The 22,439-nt window shown below is 43.3% G+C and overlaps 1 protein-coding gene and 1 long non-coding RNA gene across 2 annotated transcripts in view; one reads left to right on the forward strand and one right to left on the reverse strand.

Moving 5' to 3' along the window:
- Positions 1-6,679: 6,679 nt before the first annotated feature.
- Positions 6,680-12,013, reverse strand: LOC126943803 (uncharacterized). Its single transcript, XR_007721862.1, has 2 exons — positions 11,768-12,013; positions 6,680-7,101 (listed from the first exon to the last, which is right to left on the reverse strand). It is a non-coding gene; the product is annotated as an uncharacterized LOC126943803 (long non-coding RNA).
- LHX8 (LIM homeobox 8) overlaps positions 7,296-22,439 on the forward strand; it is a 32,855-nt gene continuing 17,711 nt past the window's right edge. Inside the window, exons 1-6 of the mRNA XM_050772838.1 lie at positions 7,296-7,470; positions 9,190-9,694; positions 15,523-15,609; positions 16,020-16,181; positions 19,883-20,004; positions 22,028-22,248. Of these exons, the coding sequence (XP_050628795.1) occupies positions 9,677-9,694; positions 15,523-15,609; positions 16,020-16,181; positions 19,883-20,004; positions 22,028-22,248 (610 nt within the window). The 5' untranslated portion in view covers positions 7,296-7,470; positions 9,190-9,676. The remainder of the gene's footprint in view (positions 7,471-9,189; positions 9,695-15,522; positions 15,610-16,019; positions 16,182-19,882; positions 20,005-22,027; positions 22,249-22,439) is intronic.

Genomic DNA, 22,439 nt, shown 5'->3' on the forward strand with positions numbered 1-22,439 from the left:
ATGTGAAAAGCCACATAACCAAAATGTACCCAAAAGGAACACATCAAGTTTTCTGTATATTACCTAATACTAAGCTTCTGAATATAGAAAAACTGAATTATATTTTTAAACTATTTGTTGATTTGTTAAAGGGGCTCTGGCTCAAACACAACATAAAAAAAGTTTGGATTCGACATCTTGGAATTTCTACCAAAAACCCTAATCCAGTTCAAGACTGTCAAAACTGTCAAAAACAAAACTGTACTAGTTTTGTATTCATCTTTAAACTCCTAGCCTCACAAATCAGCATGTACAGGAAAAGAACACATAATGGGACACTGAGGCTCAGAAAGTTATGTGATTTCCCCACGGTCACAGAGCTAAAAACCAATGGGGTTGAAATGAAAACACACGTCAGTAGATTTCAACTCTAAGACCTTTCACTTCAGCATTCTACCTTTCTAAGAAACAAGAAGTTGAGAAAAATTGAGGAAATCAAAATAAAATGTGTGACAAATGCCAGTAGAAATCAACAGATCATATAAACAGTTCTGTGATTATGGTGAGGCAAAATGAGGAGCAATCTTCTCTACAAGAAAAGCACAACACAGACTTAGTCCAAAACCCAAGATTAAACAGAAAACAATTAAAACTGCAATGTTTCCTCAGGGGTAAAAAGCATTAAATTAATTCAATCAAATAATTTATCCTTTCTCTCCTGATATTTTCCAGCATGTATGAAAGAAGAAAATTATACTTTGATCTCTAAAATTATTAGAGATAGTAACTAAATTTAACTTTACGGCAATTCTTGTAAGTGCTAAAACATCTTAACATCTAAATTTTTACTCTAAATTCCCAAAACTTTCCACAGACAAAAACTCAACTTTTTAACAAGAAAGTCTGCTAAACAGTTTATCCCCAATTTGTCTCTATGAAAAACAAACTCAGCTTTGCAGTTTGGGGATAATTAATCCCCAAAGCTAGCAAATATATGGTGGAAAAACAGCAAATATTGGCTTCAGTAATATATTGCCTTGAAAGATAGTATCTGTAGAATCCTCCTTCCTCCCCTAATCATCTAAAAGTTTTCCATAATAAAAATATAAAATTATTATGTAGGAAAGTGACAGGGAAAGGTTAGAGGAAAAGAGCTGTTCAGGTTTTAAAATCCAACAAACTAAAAAACTAGCCCCAATACTATACCCAATCACCACTCTTTCAACAGATTCTACAACAGACCAAAGGAATAATTATGATGTAAGACTCAAAACAATCCAGCAGATGGATGTTTTAGGAACATCAAGTTAAAGCCATCCCCTCCTCATACCTGAAAAAGTACAGAAAGTGTAGTTTATCTTAAAAGCCATAAATTAATTCCCCATAGCCTTGTGGGGGTAATTTGCTTCTGTTCCACACAAATGACTTTAAGATTTAACTTTAAGATTTTATAACATACACAAGGTATTGTGATCATCTGATACTTTACTAATTCATATACAAAGTATTGTGATACAATACAAAGTATTGTCATACATATACTTTACTAATTCATATACAAAGTATTGTGATCATCTGATACTTTACTATTTTAATGCCTTTAAGATTTTTAAAACATATGCAAAGTATTGGGATCATCTGATACTTTATTAATTCAAAGCCCAGGGGGTAGATAAAAATCATTAAAGAATTACAGGGATGAGCTAGTTGTATTTTTGTCATTCTCCTTAATAGATTGAGAATTTTCTGAGAACAAGGACCACCCATGTCTTATTTTTGTATCCCCAGTTACTGGTATGTAGTAGGTGCTCAATACATACTTGATTAATTAAATTCACAAAGATGTACATAGTTTTATTTTGATAATCATTGACACTCTTTTGAAGATGCCTTTTTGTACTGATGTAACTGCAAATTTTTTTTAAGAAAATGAATCAAATTAATTATTCTTCCAATCCCAGGTTTTATAAGAGTATAACCAAGAACTAAATATGTGTAGAAGAAGGCATTAGACCTTAAAGAGGCACATAGAAAACTCGTGTAGAAGTCCAGATTGACTAAATCAAGTTTATTATTTTATCCATTAAATAGTCTAAGCAAATTAATGTAATGCATTACATTACATTTTGATAATGTAATGCAAAACCTTTATGAGTAGCCACAAAATTAAAAAAAAAAAAAATACCACTTTAGGTAGACTCAATGCTCGTCTGTGTTACATTTAATATATACTTAATATGATCCCATTACAATGTTATTCTATTTTATTATTTTGAAAGTCAATTATTACACCTTTGGAATAATGTCAAAAATACAAATTCCAAGTTTAATGTAATGAAGAAATACACAAATTATCAGAATTATACATTAACTCCCAATAGCCACATCCAAGTTCTGTGTGAGTGTGTGTATGTGTGTGTGTGTGTGCACCCGCGTGCACGTGAGAGAGAACTGTTTATCTGGGTTATTTTATTTTAAAGTTTTGTTTTGTTTCCAAATACTTTTCTTATACTATTTTAATAGTTCTTCCTATCCAACACTTAGCTCAAATGCTTTTGACCTATGTGAATGTGTTTCTAATGTCTGTCAGTCAATACAAAAGCATAATTTCATTAAAAATATATATGCTCAGGACTGACAGAACATTATAAAATGAAGTTTGGCTAAAGTTCAACAGGGCATCAAATAGCACTGGCAAGAATTTTCTTAAACAGATGGTGTAAAATCTTGCTAACACAATAGTGTGTGCTTAACACAGGAACGGTATCAGAAACAGATGTGTTTCAAATGACCAAAGTACCAAACAGAAACAATAATCATGGAATATACATTTAAAAACAATACCCTTGCCAGCTGGGGAAAAAAAATTGTAAATGTATGTCTTTGTCAAATACGAAATGCTACTGATATTTTTCCAGACTAAACGTGGCATACAAATATTTTCCCTTTTGCATTCTCTTATATATTGGCATTAAACTTCTATGAGGGTGGCCAAAATTAATGATATAATTATTCATACATGTTAAAAGAAACTAAGTCCTTGATTTAACCTAAGAAATTCAGAGGGTCTAAGGCCTATTCATCATTTGGAACGGAAAACATTCTCAGCCCAGAAGAATCTCACAGGCGCGCGCGCGTAGGTAGACGTAGACACACACATACACACACACACCTTTTACCTTTTAAAAGGGCTATATACTCGTGCATGGTCAGTTACAAGTATTTGCCCAAGCTTTACACCATAGTATTAAAAGTTCTAAGGACCAAGGGCCATGGCTGGCACAGGAAGTAAAGCCAAGTAGAAGAAACTCGAATTCCCGAGGAAGCCCTCCCAGAGGCTGAAATCGCGGGCCTCCGGGTGATGGTCAGGCCCAAGGCCCCTAGCGCCTGGCCCTCAGGGCTACTGCCTGCCCGCCTAGACGCCGCGCCCGAGGAAGGCAAGCGGCGAAGCCACTCCGAAATGACAGCGGCCTCCCCCCGCCGTATCACTCCCTCCAGCCTTTCTTCCCGACTCGGGCATCCGGAGCCTGTCCACCTCACAGGACAACCCAGGCACATTATCTGTTCTGGCCTAGTTAGGCCTTGCCCCCGTGGCCTTGTTGTTTGTTGCTGGTTTCGGTTGTGGTTTTTCCTCTTATTTTCACAGCGTTCTGTGGGGTGCTCGAATGGGCACAGAGGGAGCTTTTCAAGTGTTGGGCAAGAATTACCTACCTATTTACCAGTAGATACGGCGGAGGGGAAGGAGGGCTTGGGCCTTGAGTCTCCTTCAGGCTCTCCTTCTCAGGAAAGAAAGGTCTTATCCTCTGGAAGACCGATCTGATTCCAGGAGAAGAATGTTACCCATGTGAAACCGAAGCCTCCGCCCTGGGGTTTCCCACGGAAAAGGATGCGAGGAGGGCGGCGGTCAAACCCACCAGGGCGACGCGAGGAGCCTGTCTGAGGGCCTGGGCTCGGGTAGGCGTCCAGGCGCTCGGAGCCGCGGCCACCCACACCGACTTTGGATTAGTGATGAGGAGGGGCGGGGCAGAGGATCACACAGGGTCCTCCACCTGCTTCCCGAACAGAGCTTGTTTCCGGGGCGCCGGCTCTCATCGCCCAGCCCTGCGCCCAAATGCCTCAGCGCCTCCCGGAGTGCACTGCACGGTGGGGATGCTCCCAATCTGCACTGGGGCTGGACAACTGAGGCCTGAAAGCAGTGCCTCCCGGAGTGCACCGCGCGGTGGGGATGCTCCCAACCTGCACTGGGGCTGGACAACTGGGCCCTGAAAGCAGTGCCTCCCGGAGTGCACCGCGCGGTGGGGATGCTCCCAACCTGCACTGGGGCTGGACAACTGGGACCTCAAAGACGTGCGGACCTGCCTGGCTCGAGGGCGTTTCTCTCGAGGTCGCTTTCGAAGGCAGGCGCCAGCTCAGGCCTCCAGGAGCGAGAAAAGGCCTCAACTCCCAATGGACGCGCCCTGCGGGCCTCCGCCTCGCCTCGGGCGTTGGGGTGTTACCAAGGAAATGCAACAATATTTATGACCAGCAGGCGATAAGAAAGTGTTCGCCCAGCACGCGATCCACCTCCCTCCCCTGGCTGATTGCCATCCTGCAGCCCATCCCCCTCCCTCTCCTCCCCGCTCCCCGATCCCAGACCCAAGCTCCACAAGTGTCTAACTCCATTCCCACCTAACCGTGCGCAGCGCTCAGGTCCCTCAAGACTCGCCCCTCCTACCCCACTCCCCCAGTCCCGCCATCCTCAAGGTCTTCTAAGAGAATTCTCACTTCTATTATAATGCTTCAGGAGACTGGGAGGAGCCACACAGCCAACATGCAAGGCCACAAAATATTATTTACATGTAGCACAATGGTTAAGACCTTGTAATGAGTTTAGGTTCATCCTCTGTCGCTAGTTTGTCGTGAGAATGTGGGCTACCTCTCCGAGCTTCAGGTTCCCCATCTGTGAGTCAGGCATAATAATACATTCTACTTAACAGAAGATTGTGAGGACTACATATGACAACATATGTAAAAGCCAGGCAAAGCTAAACAATCCATGGTACTTCTCATAAAAGGATGCAAATTCATCTCTAAAAATACAAAGTCTTTTTAGGAAAAAAGTTATCTCAGCCTGGGGGAAGGGTGGTTTAAAGAAGCAGGAATTCTGACTTAGTTTACAGCATACTTTTTTTCTGCATCCTGACCTTTAAAAGACAGATTTACATGGATTAATCCAAGTTATTTTTTTAAACGCAAGAGGTTCCTCCCCCCACACAATACCCCAAAATATTAGCGAAGCAGGGCAGAAGTATTCTGAATGAGAAGAGGGGGAAGAAACCTTGAAAAGGCATCATATGTGTTAAAAGCTTCAAAAGAAACTGCTGCCTATTTATTTCTTCCCAAAACTTTGAGATGCAAAAACAACAATGATGAAAACTGTAAAGAGCTTAGCCAGATCAAGGTGTTATTACTGAAAGTCGGAACAACCTAAAGACTCCATTTAAAATTAATAGTAATAATAATAAACACTTGTTGGAGGCCCTTCTGAGGAAGGGGGGGTGGTATTTGAGGGAAAGAAATGGGATTAACCACTTCTAAAACAATTTTTGTTGTGTTTCTAAGCCTATAGCAGTTATAGCTGAGTTCGCAAATCTTAGTGTGTCTGCCAAGAAGACACACCAAGTCTTAAGAATAAGGCCCTAGTGCTTTCTCCCTTAGTGCTGAGTAATTTCAATATCGCAAGCGCTGGTAAAACCATTCCAGGTTGCATGGTGTCTTCCAGCCCTTTTTCTGGACTTTGGAATCCCAGTCAAGTCCTAGACGAGAGCTTATTCCTGCTTATTCTCCCAGACTGTGACTGGGGAGAGACTAGGCTCAGGCGCCAAGGCACCCAGGGCACACTACTGTGACCTGCTGTAGAGTGGAACCTGTCCTACCCAAGAGCAAAGACTCCATCTACTGCCCTCCTGTTTCCTCCCTGTTCTTCCTCCTTTTTGTGGACTGTAAATGAAGGTGTATCTCCTTTCCAGTTCAGAGAGGACAGCATGCAGCAGCACCTGGCTCCAAATGACCTCAGCTCCCATTCTGACTGTCCACCTTGGGTCCCCTTTTTACCCTGTAGCAAGCCAAAATCTACATCAATGTCTGGCCATCACACCCAGCATTTCAAAGTGCGCATCCAGAGTCTGTCTATGGGGGCTTGCCGCAGGCTTCTCCTATCCAACATGTTCCTACTGGCCCCCCCCAGAGCCTCCTGTATAAACAGAGGCCCTGACCCAGTTGGTCTCTTAGGCACCCAGAGTAGGTTTCCCAATTTTAATTGCAAATGCTGAGGTCTGAAGTTCTCTCAGGAGGGAAGAACTCAAATGCACCATGATGCCTGAGGATCCCTTGGAGGTTATAAGCTTATACGCCTTTGTTATAAGACAAAAATAGCAAAGTAATTAAAAGTCAGGCCTCCGTGTGGGTTGTCTGGGTTTGAATTCTGACCTGGCTTGGTAAAATACGGCTTTGGGCAAATTAAAGTGAGGTTGTATGCCACAACATCAGTGGGGCATCTGACAAAAAAACAAGCCACTTGCTAATGATTATGTCAGAATTTCCATGCCCTTTCTTACCTAGCTTTTCAAGGGATTGAAAGATGCAGGAACTGGGCAAGAAGGGCAAAGAGGTAGGAAGCGCTAGAACTACCAAGGCAGAGAAAGGCATGAAACCCCCTGCACCTGCCAGCATATACTTTCATTCAGAAAGCAATTTTTTATTGTCTAGTGCCAGGCACTGAACTAGGTTTCAGAGAGTCGTTGGAACAGCACACGGTTCCTGCATCCGGGAAGCTTGTAGAGCTTCAGGAAGAACTTCAGGGGTCGACTTTATTCACGTTTGTGTGGGAAAAAAAACTATTGCTAAAGACTTCTCCGGAGGGGTCAGTGAATGAGAAACAATATAATAGCCTTTGCACAAATTGAGCCAGGCAGCGCAGCCTCTGCTACTGCACACAATAACAGGAGTTTCGGTCAAGGCCCAAAGGAAAGTTTCAGAAGTGAGCGCAGGCCTTAGGACTTCAGTCTGTCGGAGATCGAGTCACCGTCTATCCAATCCAGATTTTGATCCACTAGCTGATGATTAGACATCGAATTATGTAATCTGCAAGGAAAAGGAGAGAGAAAGATTTTACCGCCGATTTAAGCGTTCTCCTTTTTCCTGTTCGTGTCTGTTTTATTCCGCACTTCAGTTCATTCAATGCTGTTTAACCTCTGCCCAGCAAGAGTAGGGGTGGGAAGGGGGCGCTCTTCCCCACAGGACACGAGACGCCCCCCAGCTGCTCAGCGGAAGTGGGCAGAGGCAAGAGGCTAGCGGCTGGACCACTTGTGCTGGAGTGGTAAAGAACTGTCATGAATCCATTTACTGAAAGCATCAATTTCTGAACTCACTGTAAAGAGGACAAACACCGCAAAGTAGTTAAAAGTCAGGCATTCGCGTCGGATGCCTGGGTTGGAATTCTGCCCTGGTTTGGTAAAATATGGCTTTGGACAAATTAAAGTAGGGTTGTGTGCCACAACGTCAGTGGGGGTGTTTGGCAAATAATAATCAACAGCTATCATTACTGCCATTTTCAGAGTATTCAGAAGGTTGTGCAGACTGACAGAAGGGTGCCAAGCATTTTTGAACGTGCTAGATTAACTCTCATATAAACCAGCAATAAAGGAGATGAAAAAGGTGTTCATTGTGCATCCTTGGGCCTACTTGCCACGATAGAGGTGGCTCCAGGCAGCTGCACTCATCTCTGGAGCCTCTGCAGCCCAGGGAGGTGCGTCTAGCCTCTGTGACCGTTTGAACCCCTGGAAATGGTCAACTCGCTGAAGAACATTGACCTACTCTTCACTGGGGAAATTGGGCCTTTGGTGGCTCCTCTACATCCAGACCTCTCTAGGGAAGTGAAGGAGGATGTAGTAGGAGAAAGATTATATTCACTGAGAACCTCCTGTGTGTATGAACACTTAATTCAACATTATGATTTTTATGACAATTTCCAAGTGATGCCATCTTCATTTTACAAATGAGAAAGCTCAAGTGTTAAAATTTTAAATTGCTCAAAATTCCATTACAGATGTGACTAACTTCAAACCTGTGCTCTTACTATAATAACACGTTGCCAACCTCTTAAACCTTGAACTCCCACAAAGGAAGGCAGGCAAGCAGGGAAGGAGGAAGGGAGAGGAGGAGGAGAGAAAGGAAAGGAAGAAAACCTTGCCACAATTACAAGAACCATTCTCCTGTAGCAGAAATGCATATAAAAGTTATTTAAGTTTTTAAAATTCATGGCTCAAGATTCTTGGGCCAACTTTTTTTGTAAAAATGTGGCTTTATGAGTTACACCGGAGGTGGAAGTGTTGCTGGGGAGAACCTTAGACACCAAAGTTGTGGGCGGATGGCACAGGCCTGTGTGGGGCTCATTCACACTGGTTAACAACCTGAGCTGAGGGTTCTCTTATCAAAATCTCATCCAATTCTGCGAATAGGAGGCTCGCACAGTCCCGCTTCTCCCTCTCACCCCATCCCCAGAAACCGAGAAAACCAACTGGCGCCTGCCTTTTTGCACTTAGGTAAAGTTTAGTTTTCCTGCCACACTGGCCCAGTTGGGCTTTCAGACATCCCTGGGGAAGCGGGAAAACGGGGATGTGGAAGGTGGGGAGAAGCCTGTAGAGTCTCGGTTCCATCCTCCTTCTTCATCAGCGAACTCAAGGCTATATCCGCCCGGTTAGCCTGGGACTTGTAGGGAAACGCGGTAAAGGGAGGCGGTTAAAGAGTTGGATTCTCTCTCTCTCTCTCTCTCTCTCTCTCTCTCTCTCTCTCTCTCTCTCTCTCTCTCTCTCTCTCTTCCCCTCCCTCTCTCTCTTCCCCTCCCTCTCTCTCTTCCTCCCTCCACCTTGGACTTTGGCTTTTACAGAATTATCCAGGCAGAGTTCTGTAGAAACAGGTTAGAATCAGGTTTCCATTGGTCCTGATTTGTTTATCATTCTAAACGGTAAAATGCATATAAAACCGGCACCTCCAAACCACAGGCGTGCTTAAGGCGCGATTGTCGGCTTGGAAATGTCACAATGAATAAACGGTGTAATGGACTTTAGCGTTTCGCGCCATAGCATTTAGCCGGGAGGCTTTCCAGGCTGCCCTGCTTAATTTCGGGCTCCGTTTGGTTCCTAATTTTCTCTCTCCCATCCTCTCTCTTAGACTGGAAACGCTTCCCCTATTCCTTCCGTAGCGGACGGGGAGAGGTTACTGGCGCTCTGCGCACCGGCTGAAAAGAAACACCGAGTCACTGGTGCAGGCTTTTGGTCGCAGAACTTGGCTTTCCGTTATTGGTTCTCCAGAACCGCTCGAGACAACTGGCCCCATCCGGCGTATCAGACTGCAGTGAGGAATGCCGCGGGGCGGGTGGCGAAGGCCGGGTCTGCCCATCAGTGGATTCCCGGGTGTCCCGCGTGGAGCAGGCTTGCCTAGCTGGGAAGCCCATCAAACCTCAGTTTTGGCCCACAGTGGGAGAGACCTGTGGGTCCCAGACGGAGGCCCTCGCCCGTTTTTGGCGACCTCCACTGGCGTGAATAAACGCGCCCCTCTCTTACCCTCAGAAACTGTGGGTGGCAAGGTCTAAAAAGGAGTCTGGGACCGGTAAGTCCCAAGCTGAGCGCGTTTACAGCTCCGCCATCCCTGAGGGGTTATGCAGGTTCTGAGCAGCGCGAGTTTGTGGAAAGAACCTCTAGAAGCAATCTCCTAAAGTCTTTTCCCAGACTAATATTTATAATGGTTACGCTGGGGGGGAGGGCAAAAATCCAAAGACACCGTCTCCTAACCCTGAACCAACTGTGACAACCGCAGTTTCAGATTGGTTTTAGCTGAGATTTCACCTTCAGGGATCGAAGGAGTCGCCACCAGAATTCTGCCAGAATCTGTACCTCCTTATGGTCGCGAAAGTCTCCCCATCCTCCACCTCCTCCTACAGTCCTCTGGCCCACTGTACCCTTGGCGTTGGTGCCCCGGAGGTGGGCGGTGAGTGCCGCGGGCCGGGTAAAGCTCGGATCCGCAAGAGCAGGGCTCTGGTACTGCGCCTGCAGGCCGCCCGGGAGTCCTGGATGCGCCTCCTTTGACCACGTTTTCTCCTAGCCTCCAGCTGTGCCTCGCCCCGGTCTCCACAGGTCTGACCCAGGCGAGTTCCTAGAAGGCGGGCGGGAGGAGCCATACATAGCAGGCGTATTTCGGGGATCCGAGTTTCCGGAGACTGCCTGAGCACCGCGGAACCTCCAGGTTAAGTTCTCTCAAACGTGTGGTTACTCATCCCGAGGAGCTCAGAGGCAAAGGGTTCTATAGTCAAGTTGGTGGGGACTTTCCCTACTTAAAGGTATAATTTGCTAATTCGGATCTATTGCTTTTAAATATCGAGTTCCAGAGACCTCTGTCAATGCAGGCTTAATTTCATCCCACTGATGAAGGATGTTTATAAACGGCGCCTGCAGTGCGAGCTGGGTGTGAAAATATCAGTTTTATGCCTTTTGATAAGAATTACCGAGGCGGAAGGCTTATTAGACGATTACAAATTTCGCAGCTGCTCGCAGCCCAATTAGGCAGCTCTTCGGGTGAGTGGAAGCTGTGGGGGTCGGGGTGGGTTGGTGTTCCCTCTCTCCAGCCCCGGACCTCCAATCAAGGCCTGGCTCCACGGGATCTAGACCCCTTCCCTGCCCCCATCGGTTTTTAGGGAGATGCACTCAAGGCTTCCCTGGAGCAGGAAAGGCACAGCCTGGGACAGGAGGCACTCGGAAGTCTCTCAGGCTGTCTTTCCCATGGGCTTGCAAAAAGCCCGGTGATCGCGGGTGTTGGTAGACACCTTGGGTGGGCCTGCGGTCTCTGATTTTCAAATTTTCAATTTAGTAGGTAGGAACTGTCACGACGCAGGCGATTGCTTTTCCACCTGTGGACACACAAGATAATGTTTTCTTGATCAGAGTCTTCGTTCAAAATTGGAATCAATTGGAGTTTGGGCTAAAAACCCTCATTTCTAAGACCAAACAAACAAAAACAAAAAACTCTTTTGATTTTTAGCCCAAGTACCCCTGTAAATTAGCAAGGTACTTTTGCTTTGCCCCAGCCGAGGACGAGCGCAGGTAAGAGGTGTGACGCCAGCTCCAAAGAACCCGGCCACTATGAAGAAGCTATACCTTCCTACGCCAGCCCCTGACAAAAGGTCAGAAGGTCGTTGTAACCCAGACCGACAGGACGATCAGCCCTGGCATTCATAGCAAACACATTCCCCTCTTCTTGCACACTTGACCCCGAGCCAAAGGCTTATACCGCCAGGACATAGAAATTGACTCACCGCCCAGAGGTTTACAGTTCAAGGATGGGTGCGCGCAGCTGCACCACGGGACAGGTCAGCATCCCACAGGCGCCTGGAGTAAAGCGAGGCCAGACCAATCTTTGAGGGCTTCTGCTCCTGTCTGACGACCATTCTTCTTCCCCAAGCCCAGAAACCTCTAAAAATGAATTATTTTCTCCACTTATGCAGAGATAGACGCTCTTAGATCAAGATTAGTATTTTGAAAACCTGATTGAGAGCCGCCTGATTAGGCAAGGGTGGGTGGAAAGACCGCATAAACGCCCGCACCCCCGCCCTACTTCCCTAACACAGCTCTAGCTCTCTCTGGATCTCCAAATGACCCGCGCGATAAATTCTCCTCGATAGTAGCCAGACAGTACCCCAGATTCACTTTAAACCGCCCCCCCCCACACAGAGAGTAATTAAATATCCAAACTGGACCTTTATGTTTAATTCCACTTTCAACGAAATCCTGCTCTATACACGACCTGATGGCGCCAATGTTCTGCACGACTCTGACTTTCCATTCAGAAGACCGGTCTCCAGAACGATGCTATTTCATGGAAAATGCATTATGTGAATTTCCCCACCACCCCCAATACCGATTTTTGCACTTGATGAAAAACACAAGTCTTTCTGGTTCCCACGCACAAGTTAGCTTTTTGAAAAGTCAATCCACCCTAATCTTTCAATTTTCTAAGAGGGCACAGATTAATTATAGCGTCTCCTCCCTTTGCTCAGTAAATTTAAACGAGATCTCCCAGAGAGGACCTGCAGGGGGATGGCTAATATTAACTTGTGCGCAGCTGCGCGAAAAGAAAAACAATGGCGATAGGAAAATGCTCTGAAGACTCTAGTGTTTATGGGAGAAAAATGCAATGGAGGAAAAACTAAATCTGTAGTGGTAACTCGGTCCCAGACTTTTGCGCAGGCTCACTTCATCACAGGAAAGGCTATCTATCTCCTCCGCTAGCCGGCTGCTGACCGAGCTGGGTTCTGGGCAAGATCCTTTCGATCTTTTTCTTCTATACAAATAAGGCAAGGAGATAAGACATGTGTGTGTGTGCGTGCGTGTGTGTTTACATATATATTTCCACGTAATTAAAGCAAAATCCTATCATTCTGTTAAAGGCCTTTAAGAAACAGACTCCTAGATCTCAGTTTCAGAAGTTTGTTTAGTTTTTTTAATGGAAACAAAAATCATTAAAAAATAATCTTTTAACCACATTTGTCTTTATGCACTAAATAATGAAATAAAGTTTATACCACAAAGAGTCTGTTTTAAACAAACACACCTTCCAGTCTTAATAAAAATTACGGTACCCAGAGTACCTCCCTCCGCTGCTCCCCCGCCCGCAGTCAGAACTTGAGGCAGTAGACCAAGGCTGCTAGGGCTTAAATTTTGTCTAGGAGATGAAAGAGCAATACTCATTAGCAACATACTTTTGTCTTTCTTGTGGCCTTGATTTCAAATCTAGTCGCAAATCATAAGCTTTTGTGTTGCTCAGATGTTCCTTCTTTATCTTAATGAGAAAATTTTTCGGAAAGGGATCGCGAACTGCTAGATAAGTCAGCCCCCAGGCTGCCAGAAGAGGTGGCGTTTCTCGGCTACACCGGAGAGCTGCGAGTTTCAACAGAATGACTAAAACTTTCAAGTCACCCAGACCTCCACTTCCCCTTCTGCTTGCTGCAGAAAGAGATGTAACCTGAATCTTTGTTTAGGTTTGGGTTGGGGAGCGAGAATTTAAAAGTTATGGCAAATGCAGACAGCAGATTTTTTAAAGTCAAGTTAACGGGACATCCCCCATTTTTTTTTTCTTTAGTACTAAACCTGAAGTCAGTTAGCGTGTCCTGATAAAGATTTTAACATGTAGAGAAGGCGGGTTTTCCTTAAAGAGGTGAGGCTATTTCTCCAGGAAAAGACTTTCCCCCACATGCCCCCTCCCTTTATATTAGGTTCCACCCTCTGGAAAACAAAACTTTTTTTTTTTTTCTTTTCCTGGAGGGACAGAGCTCAGTGAAGTCGGGAAAGGAATTACGGTTCATCAGAAAGTGGTCAGGCCACAGCGGCCTCTTTGGACGAAGACACACTTGTAGCATTATCCTTCTCGGCATCTGCTTTTATTAGTGGATCGGGGCGGGGGGCGGGGGAGATCGGCAGACACCGACAGCCTCTGACCCTCTGGAGTTGGTATGTGATAAGCAGCCCTAGCAGTGCCATGTATTGGAAGAGCGATCAGATGTTTGTGTGTAAACTAGAAGAAAAGGACGTGCCGGAGCTGGCAGTTCCCCCTGAGAAGGTGAGCGAGCCGACGCCTGGCCAGACCCGCTGAATCGCAGTGTCCTTGAAACTAGAGTTGTTTGGGCTCCTAAACGAGGTTCAGAAACTACCTGTAACGGCCTCATCTTCAGACCTGGCAATTTTTTTTTTTTTTTATTACGTAGTAGCGTTAGTCAGTAATCATTGCACTCCCTCCCCAAAAGCTCACTTAACCTGAGACATGGAGACTGTAATTTGGGACATGAAGCCTCGAGCCTAAGGCGCTCTCAGGTCCGTGTGAGTCGTGCTTTTGTTCTGTTTGCTGTGGTGATCGTGGCTGTCCGGGAGAGTGGGTCGGGAGGACTGGGCGGTTGTCGGTGGAACCGGAGACCCGGCTTGTTTCGCTAGGATGCCCGCGGACACTTGCTGGCTCTGAGGCACACCTCCCTCTGCGGGGATCCAGAAAGGCCTCTGGGATCCCAGGGTTGGCCGGGAGAGCCATTTTACCTAAAATGCCAAAAGAAAACCGCAGGGCACAAAACGAGTCACGCGGTTTGTCTGAGTAGACTGGGGAACCTGACAAGCTCTCACCTCACTCTGGAGGCAGGACCTATGGGTATTTGGTGTTTTAAGTTTGAAATCATCGGCGCCTGAGTGCCTCAGCAGGACCCGCGCGAGGCGCCCCTGACTATTTCTTTGCTCCGAAGCTGGTTGGGGACACCAGGCGAACACCGAGCTGTTCTGCTTAAACGCCCTTTGTGTGTGAGGAAGCAGCCTCAGTGCAGCTACGGTGGGTCCCGCGTAGGGGGCGCACCCCAGAAAGGGAGGGTCTCGGCCGAGGGTCCTGGAGGCCCCCAGGTTGGTATCTTGCCTGGTGCTTCCAGAGGGAGGGAGAAGGGGAGGCGAACAGTCAGAAATGCAGAAATGTGAGCGGCTCGAGTTCGGGGGACCCATCCGCCCCCGAGCTAGAGTTTTTGGAAACGAAAGCAGTCTAACCCCAGAGACGCTGCGTTCTCGTTTAAGAACAAAACTCTTGCAAATACTTAGAAACACTTGAGTAACGCGCGTTGTTTCTTTAAAACATTTTGTCCGAGGTTGCGTGAGTTCTTTTAATGGCACAAATTAAATTCAGCTGGATATTTTCCATTATTCTACCCGCTTTTTGCGCTGGTTAAAAATAATCCTTTAGTAGCTCAAATGTTGACTTACTGAGCAATAAGTGGCAATTTACACCTTAAAGAAACGAGTGTAAATCACTCGCGACTCTAATTGCTGTAAGTTTACGAAAGAGCTGCTGGCGCGGTTTAATCTGAAGCATTTTCATTCAAATTGTCATCGGAACAAACACCAGGCTTCTTAAATCCCGCTGTAATTAGCTTTCAAGTATCCTATTAAACCTCTTCACCTTTCGGGCTATCCTATTCAAAAAGCCCCCTTTTAAAAAATATATGTGTCTTGCTCTTTTAATTGAGGTTATTAAAGAAATCAAGTTTCTTCTCCCACCCCTTCTCAATCCTCTTTTCTTCTCTCGCACTCCACCTCCCCCTGCCCCGCACCCCCTTTAGCCCGGTGTTCCCCGCTCCGCTATGATTGACGTCTGGAAAGAAAGCGCTTTGTGCGGGGATGATTGTTATTAACTTGTTATCCCCTGCGGGGGGGCGGGGAACCGAAGTGCCCGGGGACCCGGAGCCCGGGGAGCGCCGATGCGCTTCGGGCCAGCTACCGGCGCTCGGGTGGCGGCCGCCAGCGGCCAGCGAGGGAGCCTGCGCGCCAGCCCTCCTGCGGCGCCCGGGCTTAGGCGCCGTGACGGCTGCACTCGCTGCCCGGCGCTCTGAGGGCCTTCATTAGCTCGCTCCCCGCGCCAGGGCTGGGGCGCACAGGACGCTCGGAACTTCTGATCTGTTTCTCCATACTTTCTCCCCCTCCTACTCAGCAGTGCCAGGGGCTCATGTCGGAGGAGTGCGGGCGGACTACAGCCCTGGCGGCCGGGAGGACTCGGAAAGGCGCCGGGGAAGAGGGACTGGTGAGTGCGGAGGGGCTCGGGTGCCCGCAAGACTGCCCGTGGGGAGGCGGGGCAGGACGAAGGGCAGCTGTCCCTGCGCTCCTTCCAGGGCCCAGCTGGCCTCTCCTGCAGCGGACGGAGGACGGGGCGGGGAGGGTCTGGGTGGGGTGGGAAGCTTAGCTGGCCGGCGAGGAGGGCAGGACCGCAAGACTCCTGGGGTCCGAAAAGGTCAGGGGTCGGCAGCCCCGGCGGGTGCGTGGCCAGAGCTTGTACTCGGGGAAGAGGGCGAGAATCGTAACCTCAAGAAGCTGTGGGTGGGGTTGAGTGGCCAGAGGGAAGGGAGGGGAGGCGGTGGGGGCGCCCGTGTGGGTAGGTGGGATGCGAAGGGGAGGAGGGATCTAGAACCGCCTGCGCCTCGCGGTTTCCTGCAGGTGAGCCCCGAGGGAGCGGGGGACGAGGACTCGTGCTCCTCCTCGGCCCCGCTGTCTCCGTCGTCCTCGCCCCGGTCCATGGCCTCGGGCTCCGGCTGCCCCCCTGGCAAGTGTGTATGCAACAGTTGCGGCCTGGAGATCGTGGACAAATACCTTCTCAAGGTAAGACAGGGCCTCGGGCGCGAGGCCCAAAGGGACGCGGGCTTAGCGTGGGAGCTCTGGGAAAAAAGTAATGTTCCTCCCACCAACCTTTCCGTTCAAGTTCTGGATGGAGGTTGTAGGTTTTCGCAGAAAATTAGCCCAGTTTAGGGCAACTCATGCGGTGAGATAAAGTGAGAAGAAATCCCAGACTCTTCTACGTCGTTGCAAAACAGCTAATATGGGACACATCCTGGTGTGGATGCGCTGGAGTCAGCCACCGACTTGTAGTGGAAGGGAAGTGGAAAAACCCTTATCCATTCTGAGACGGAAACCTGCTTAGTTATTTTTTACCCAGCCCCGCATTATTCCTTTCTTAAACATCTTTGTTTCCTCTAAACGGACTGCGGTCTCTCCACCCCAGTAACGTCCACGCCCATGCCTGCTTAGAAGAATTTTAAGTCGGTATGTATTAACTGATTCCCCTTTGCAGTGTCTCTTTTGGTGAGAGCCACTGTAAAGTAGCTTAAAGGATCTTTTCTGGACAAATTTTAAAAATACAGTCCTTTGTTTTTTACAGTTACCTGAGGTTTTTGCAAAGTTAAAGTTTATAGGTGCGTTTAAATAAAAACCATTTCAATACCTTCCTGCTCTTATTAAGGTTTAATACTTCTAGTCCACTCAATGCCGTCATCTCAAGTGCTTGGGGAGAAAATGGAAATTGATGTAAAGTTAGACACACACAGCCTGGGAAGAAGTGTTTCAAGTGTGTTTTGAGAGTTGATTGTCTTAATTTGTTTTACTTTTCTCTTAAAATATTGGGAAATTTTAGATTAGAAATTTTGGCAGGCCACAGTTATCCACCTCAGTGCAGACAGGATCATGGTCCCACGTGTCTTAATCAGAATATCATGGGGTTTCAACTTAAATAGCTTTTTAAAACCGCTGTTTAAAATAATGGTCTCTCCTACACTGAATTAGTAGCAAAACAGTTCACTTTCTATTCTCTCCCCACCCTGCTTAGGTTTTCAAAAGGAGTAATTATGGAGAGTATATATTCAAAATTCGTGTTAATGGGTTTCTTTAAGTTTCTACCTCAACATAAAAAGCTTCTTCATCTGTAAAATGGGAAGGCTACCCTATAGATAAAACCTAGACAAAATGCCAAAAGAAGTTTTGGTAAAAACATTTAAAAATGACTAAATTAATCTTACTTGGTGGTTGATTCTTAAAGTTGGCAAATTAACATTGGCTTTCTCTTTAAATCTGCATTCTTGAGATCCCACTTTCCATGTTGCTAAAACTGAGCCTTTTGGATATTGCAAAATCATCTTTTGGGTTAAAACTAGCATCTTATTTTTAATGAGCCCTCTCGATAATTGCTGTAATCTTTAAGAATGTTTCTGAGTAGACCTATGAAGGCTCTAACACTTCACAGCAGAGAAGATATAGAAGAGTTGTGAAGTGACATTTAACACACCCTCTGAAATAGATAATAGTTTCTAGTGTTAATCGTGTGTGTGTATATATGTATATATATACACACATATCTTTGTATTGTATAACAATCTAAGTTAAGTGAGTTACATAAAGCTTTCCTTTGTAATAGGGCAGGAGTCCTGCCAATGAAGTCTTCCATATGCAGTGTTATTGTACCACTTCTTGTATTCCTTAGTGTGTAAGTTCTAAAGCTTGATACTATATTATTGACAAAAACTGAATTATTAACTTTTTTTTTTCCATTTTGAGTACTTCCTGCAGATAAGTTTGAGTTTAACTTGAGTCACTGTTTTTTTTTTTTTTTTTTTTTTAAGTTAGACCTAGTATAGAAATATTATTTGAGGGTGTAACTAATATAGAAAAACACTATCTTGCAAGGCAAATAAAATGGAGTTAGAACAGAAAAGTATGACAGGAGTTAGAAGCATCTATTGCCTTGTTTAATACTTCAGTGCTCTGTCCTTTGGGTAGGTTTTTCTGGCTTGGTCCAAGTTATATGTTTAGACATGTACAGATTAGATCAATAGTAGGTTTATAGTCTCCAGAATCTCCTCTCCACCTTACTTTACTCCCTAGCAAAGAAATTGAAGATAAAGAGACATTTTAGGGGGAAAGTAAACTTTGAAAAAAGGTGACAACCAGGTCTGGCTTTAGAAGGGAGTAAGAGAGAGGCCATGGTTCTTGCCCTAAATAAAGCCTTGCTTTAAAAACAAAACAAAACAAAACAAAATCCTGGGTAAGACTGAAATACAGAAGGCCCTAAACAGTGGAATTTTAAAGGAAGCCTGTTTTTCTAAAGTTTATACTGATTGGTTCCATTTTAGGAAAAAAAAGAGGAAAATACTTTTTTATTTCCAAGATAGTATTCAACATTGTTAATATTATTTATTCCAGTTTCCTCAGATTTATTTCTGTTTTCTTTGTTATTTTAAATATTGTCTATAGTGAGCATGTAAGTTCTAAGTTCTTGTAAAGACTCAAACTTTTCAAATGTCATCAAAATGAGACCCTCATTAATGCTTTGGAAAGAGACACATAACTGTAATTAGAAGTCTGTAAAACTTTCAGCTTCGAAGTACCTTTTATATATCAGAGAAAAACATGTTGAACAGTAGTTCTAATTTGATAGACACGTAGTCTTTATTATGGAATAGTTGAGCAAAAACCATATCTCACAGTCATTTATTTTCCTATTTTAGTCATTGGATCCATTTTTAGGGTGTAATTGGTGTTTTTGTATGTTACTGTTCTTTTACATGAAATTCAATTAAGCATAAATCAGGTTCTTGTGTCCACTTAACAAGAGCAAACTTTGGGAGCCTGCATTGGATGCAAGCCAGTTCTATCTAATACACATCTTCATAATCCAGGGCTAAAGTTGTAGCTCTTATAATATAATGGCAACAGTATAAAGTGAGAGTAATTATGACTTGTTCCCTGGATTGAAAGTATTTCAGGTTCCTATTTAGAAAGTATAAAATACTGACCTTATTAAATACCATCTTATATTTTACTACTTGAAGTGTAAGTGGAAAACAATGATTGGGTGCTTTTTTAGAACCACTTATGATTAAATTTATTTTTTTCTCCTGTAGCCAAATCAGTAAGCAGTTTTACCAATATACTTTACTACTTACTTCTATTGTTTCTGTGCAATGTTTAATGTTAGAAGAGAGCACAGGTTTCTGCTACATCAACATTTAAGTTTATCTGAGCAATTTCTGTCCTGTATGGGTAACTATCTCACAAAACCACGTTTTCACTTTCTTTATTGCTCTGTTTAGGGAGTATACAGTTTATAATTGTTTAGCCAAAAAATAGGTTGAGAGAGTGTTTGTCTTCTTTAACTACAAGGTTTCATGGTGGGAAGAACTTGGTAAAATATAACAAAAAAACCTGCATGTAGGACTTTAAAGTAACCAGATTATTCCCTGTGTTCATAAAGATTCCATTTAAGAAAGAAAGGAAAAGCAACCTGAATTCTTCAAAGGAATAGAAAATATTATAAACACAAAATGTGGCACATATTAGTATAAATTTTTGGTTGAGGTCTAAAAGATACTTATGTCCAGATACATGTTTATAAAAATGACACCTTTTGGATGAAAACATTCAGAGTATGTGTTAATATATTAAGGGGCCAGTTTTTAAAATTGCCGAATACACAAAACCAATGAATACTTTTCTTAAATATGGTATTACAGTGGCTTCTCTTCCCATCACAGGTGAATGACCTATGCTGGCATGTCCGGTGTCTCTCCTGCAGTGTTTGCAGAACCTCCCTAGGAAGGCATACCAGCTGTTATATTAAAGACAAAGACATTTTCTGCAAACTTGATTATTTCAGGTATGCTATGAAGCTTTTTCTTAGTAGATACTGGAAGAAATTATTATGCAAAGAGGCTTTTGTAATAGGCTTTTTCTTGTTCAGTTTTATTTAATGAAGCCCAGTTTTTCATATTTAAGAAATTTCAAAATGAGGGTGCTTTCATGTTTGAGATATAATGTGTATACATAAGCATGTTTATCCTTTTTAGGAATTCAGTAGACAAAAGTTAATTTTAAATAATACTTTCACTTTGGGGAGTGAAAGTTTGAGGCATTACAAACAGGGAAACTTTTTTGCTGTGCATAGGCAAAAAGTATGAAAAACAAGATGACTTATGATGAAGCCCCTGTTTGGTGGGAATGGTTAGATGAAATAAAATCATTATGGGGGAGAAAAATCAAGATTTTGTTATGCTTTTACCAGTTTACCATAGAATGATCCCTACTTATAAACCTATACAATTCTAAGGGTTTGGACACCATGATAAACCATAGTATTCAGAAGAGTTGACCATTCTTGTATAAATACACCAAATCTAATTCTGCCTCAAACTATTTATTTTGTCCAATCTTCAGTTTCTGAAATTAGATGAGATTTTAGATGAGATCTGAAATTAGATAACATTTTCTCTGTGTGATCTCTCCATAGTTTAAATGTAAAGTTTCTTCCAAGATATAATTCTGTATGAACAACTGTCTAGAAATTAAAATATTTCTCAAGAATGACTTTTAAAAATTATAACATATTTACTTTTCTAAATGAAAAAATGTTCATTGTGATGGGGAAACTAATACTATATAATAAAGGTTGTAATACTAATTATGTTTATACTCCATTTCAAAAAATGATTTCAAAGAGTTTAGTGATTAATTTGAATAAAAATTGCTAGGTAGTTTAAAATAATTTATGAGACCTAGAGTCTTTTATAAAATCACAGAATTTTATAATTACCAAAAAGGCATATTTCTCAGCAGGTTTACTTTTCATTATTTTAATATTAGTAATAATTTGCTTCCTCATTCATTTGGGATAGGCTAATCTTAATTTTTTGTAGTAACTTAAAGCCCTTTGAAAGGTTTGGTTTGAAAGATTCAACAAGTGAAAGTCTAGTTCTTTAGGATTTTTAAACTCCTTGCTTCATGTCATATTATATTGTGAAATTTATCTTTAGAATTCTATTTTTCAGAGTAACTAAAAAAACAAGTGGTAATAACTTTAAAGATATATCTATCAATAAATAGATACTGACTAATCTAGTGTGATTTGGACATGCAGGGCCATGACTGTGATTGTGATAGGAGACATGACAAAGAGTTTCCAGTCATTCAGGCTGTAAGAAAAAAAGAACTATTTACATATAACTTTGGTATTTTAAGATTGACCTGCATTTAATGTCCAGTTAGGACTCTGAAAATTTAGAAAATATTTCCTTCCTCCTATGGAGAGCAATACAATAGCTTTTTCACCAAAGGAAACATTTCTGACTTTTCCTTTCTCACCCACGAGGGTGAAGAATTTCTGTTATGTACATTCTTTGATAATTCCAACATTAAATATTTATGTATTTTAACATCCTAAAAATAATATTTAAATCATTTTTAGTCATCTTAACTCGGTTTCAAGAAGTCATTATATCTTCAGTGTTTCAGTATAAATATCTTCAGCATACTTTTGTACTTTTAGATTTTCAATCTGCAGAGTGTGTGTGTTTATCTTGATTCTTTAAATTTGTAAATGTACTGATATTTGATACAACAAAAGGAATTTTAATAATCATTTTAAAAGAAAACTTCGATCTTCTTTTAGAGGAACAGAGGAAAGGTCTTATTTTTATAAACAGGTTTGAGTTGTGACCCTGTCTCATCTTGATTGCTTACTATACTGACGTTTAGAAGAATAACTGATTCTTGTTTCATTCTCACAATATTTAAATACTTAGATTATTTCAATGGCATAACATAACGGGCTGGTTTAATATTTGACTGATGAATATCTCACCAGGCATTAAAATATTTACCTTCTACACCTCTATTTAATGTAGAAGATATGGAACTCGCTGCTCTCGATGTGGGAGACACATCCATTCTACTGACTGGGTCCGGAGAGCCAAGGGGAATGTCTATCACTTGGCATGCTTTGCCTGCTTTTCCTGCAAAAGGCAACTTTCCACAGGAGAGGAGTTCGCTTTGGTGGAAGAGAAAGTCCTCTGCAGAGTGCATTATGACTGCATGCTGGATAATTTAAAAAGAGAAGTAGAAAATGGTAAATATTTACTTAAATACTTTTGAGTCTTTTGAGACAGTCAATACAGGAATAAAAATAACTTTTCCTAAGGTAATCTTAATGCATTATTTTGTACAACGTAGAAGTGTGGTAAAACTCATTAAGTACTCTACTGCTCATGATGGTCTCTATTTGTTTATTCACAAGGAAAGCCATGGTGTATGTATTAG

This window comes from Macaca thibetana, chromosome 1 (genome assembly GCF_024542745.1).
Source record: "Macaca thibetana thibetana isolate TM-01 chromosome 1, ASM2454274v1, whole genome shotgun sequence".
Lineage (NCBI taxonomy): Eukaryota > Metazoa > Chordata > Mammalia > Primates > Cercopithecidae > Macaca > Macaca thibetana.